This window comes from Mandrillus leucophaeus, unplaced genomic scaffold (genome assembly GCF_000951045.1).
Source record: "Mandrillus leucophaeus isolate KB7577 unplaced genomic scaffold, Mleu.le_1.0 Scaffold388, whole genome shotgun sequence".
In the NCBI taxonomy this organism is placed as follows: domain Eukaryota; kingdom Metazoa; phylum Chordata; class Mammalia; order Primates; family Cercopithecidae; genus Mandrillus; species Mandrillus leucophaeus.
The window spans coordinates 100383-102090 of record NW_012104120.1 but is presented as its reverse complement, the minus strand read 5'-3'; the positions used below and the strand labels follow the sequence as shown (position 1 = coordinate 102090).

General features: G+C 41.1%; 1 protein-coding gene across 1 annotated transcript in view; it reads left to right on the top strand.

Moving 5' to 3' along the window:
- LOC105547387 (arf-GAP with GTPase, ANK repeat and PH domain-containing protein 5-like) overlaps nucleotides 1–1708 on the top strand; it is a 51811-nt gene that overhangs the window by 22202 nt on the left and 27901 nt on the right. The window contains exon 6 of the mRNA XM_011990976.1: nucleotides 507–542. Coding sequence (XP_011846366.1) covers nucleotides 507–542 — 36 coding nt within the window. The remainder of the gene's footprint in view (nucleotides 1–506; nucleotides 543–1708) is intronic.

Here is a 1708-nt window from a genome sequence, read left to right as displayed (position 1 = left end):
ACCACAAAAAAAAAAAAAAAAAAAAAAAAAAAAATGGGCGTGGTGGTGGGCGCCTGTAATCCCAGCTACTCGGGAGGCTGAGGCAGGAGAATCGCTTGAACCTGGGAGGTGGAGGTTGTGGTGAGCCAAGATTGCACCACTGCACTCGAATCTGAGCAACAGAGCGAGACTCTAAGTCAAAAAATAAATAAATACATAAAATAAATCGCATGGGATGAAAGGCTTTGCGGGTAGAAGAGCATATAACAGGGAAATCTGTTATTATTTATATATTATAATCGTCAACAGAAACGCGTCTTCTAACAGCATATTGCCTCGCATTTTTGTTCTCATATTTTTGCAAAAACCCAAGAAATGAAACAAAGTGCCCTTATGGTGCTGTTCTGAACTAGAAGATTTGAATTTCAGGGCCGCTAGGAGAGTTTCCTCTGCCCCCATTTTAAAAAGTGTCTTCAGGCCTAACAAATGATAACATCTATTGTTATGAATTGTTTTTCCTTCCACAGAGTGACTTTGGAGATACATCATGATATCACGCAAAGGTGAGCTTTTTAGAAACCTGTCTTGTTATTCTAGCTAATTACTTTGCAAGATACCAAGCTCAGTGTTAGGTCACAGCTCTAGACATCATAAGCTGTATTGTGCCTGCTAAAATATCAAAGCAAATTATTTGTGTTTTCTTTGTTCCTTAAGACTCTCTTAATTTTTAAATGATTGAGAATCTCAAAGAGTATGTGTTTATATTGATTATATTGATATTTACTGTGGTAGAAATATAACATTGAGGTTTTTTTCAAAATCTATTTTTAGTTTAGATTTCACAGCCTTACCACTGTTGATATTATGAGCTAGATAACGCTTTGTTGTGAGGACTGTCCTGTGTATTGGAGAGAGTTTAGCAGCTTTCATGGCCGCTACCAACTAGATGTCAGTAGTAACCCATGGCCCAGGTTGTGACAACAGAAAATATTCCTAGAGAACAATATTGTTAACAGAAATTTTTCATCGAAAAAGTAACTTTTCTACAACAAAAAGTGGAGTAAAAAGTGTGTCATGTATTTATATTATTTAAAGTCTCATGTTGACCTTCATAGGAGACAACTGGATTCTCTAGATCTTTCTTTGCAATTTGTTCTAAAGAAGCAATAAGAGACCGGGCGGGGTGGCTCAGGCCTGTAATCCCAGCACTTTGGGAGGCCAATGCGGGTGGATCGCAAGGTCAGGAAATCGAGACCATCCCGGCTAACACTGTGAAACCTGTCTCTACTAAAAATACAAAAACTTAGCTGGGCATGGTGGCACGTGCCTGTAGTCCCAGCTACTCTGGAGGCTGAGGCAGGAGAACCGCTTGAATCAGGGAGACGGAGGGTGCAGTGAGCCGAGATCACGCCACTGCATTCCAGCTTGGGTGACAGAGCAAGACTACATCTCCAAAAAAAATAAAAATAAAAATAAATAAATAAATAAAAAGTAATAAGACTGCTGGGTGCGGTGGTTCACACCTGTGATCCCAGCACTTTGGGAGGCTGAGGTGGGCAGATCACTTGAGGTCAGGAGTTTGAGACCAGTCCGATCAACATGGTGAAACCCGCCTCCACTCAAAGTACAAAAAATAGCTGGGCGTGGTGGTGCATCCTGTAGTCCCAGCTATTTGGGTGGCTGAAGTAGGAGAATCGCATGAATCCAGGAGGCGGAGTTTGCGATGAGC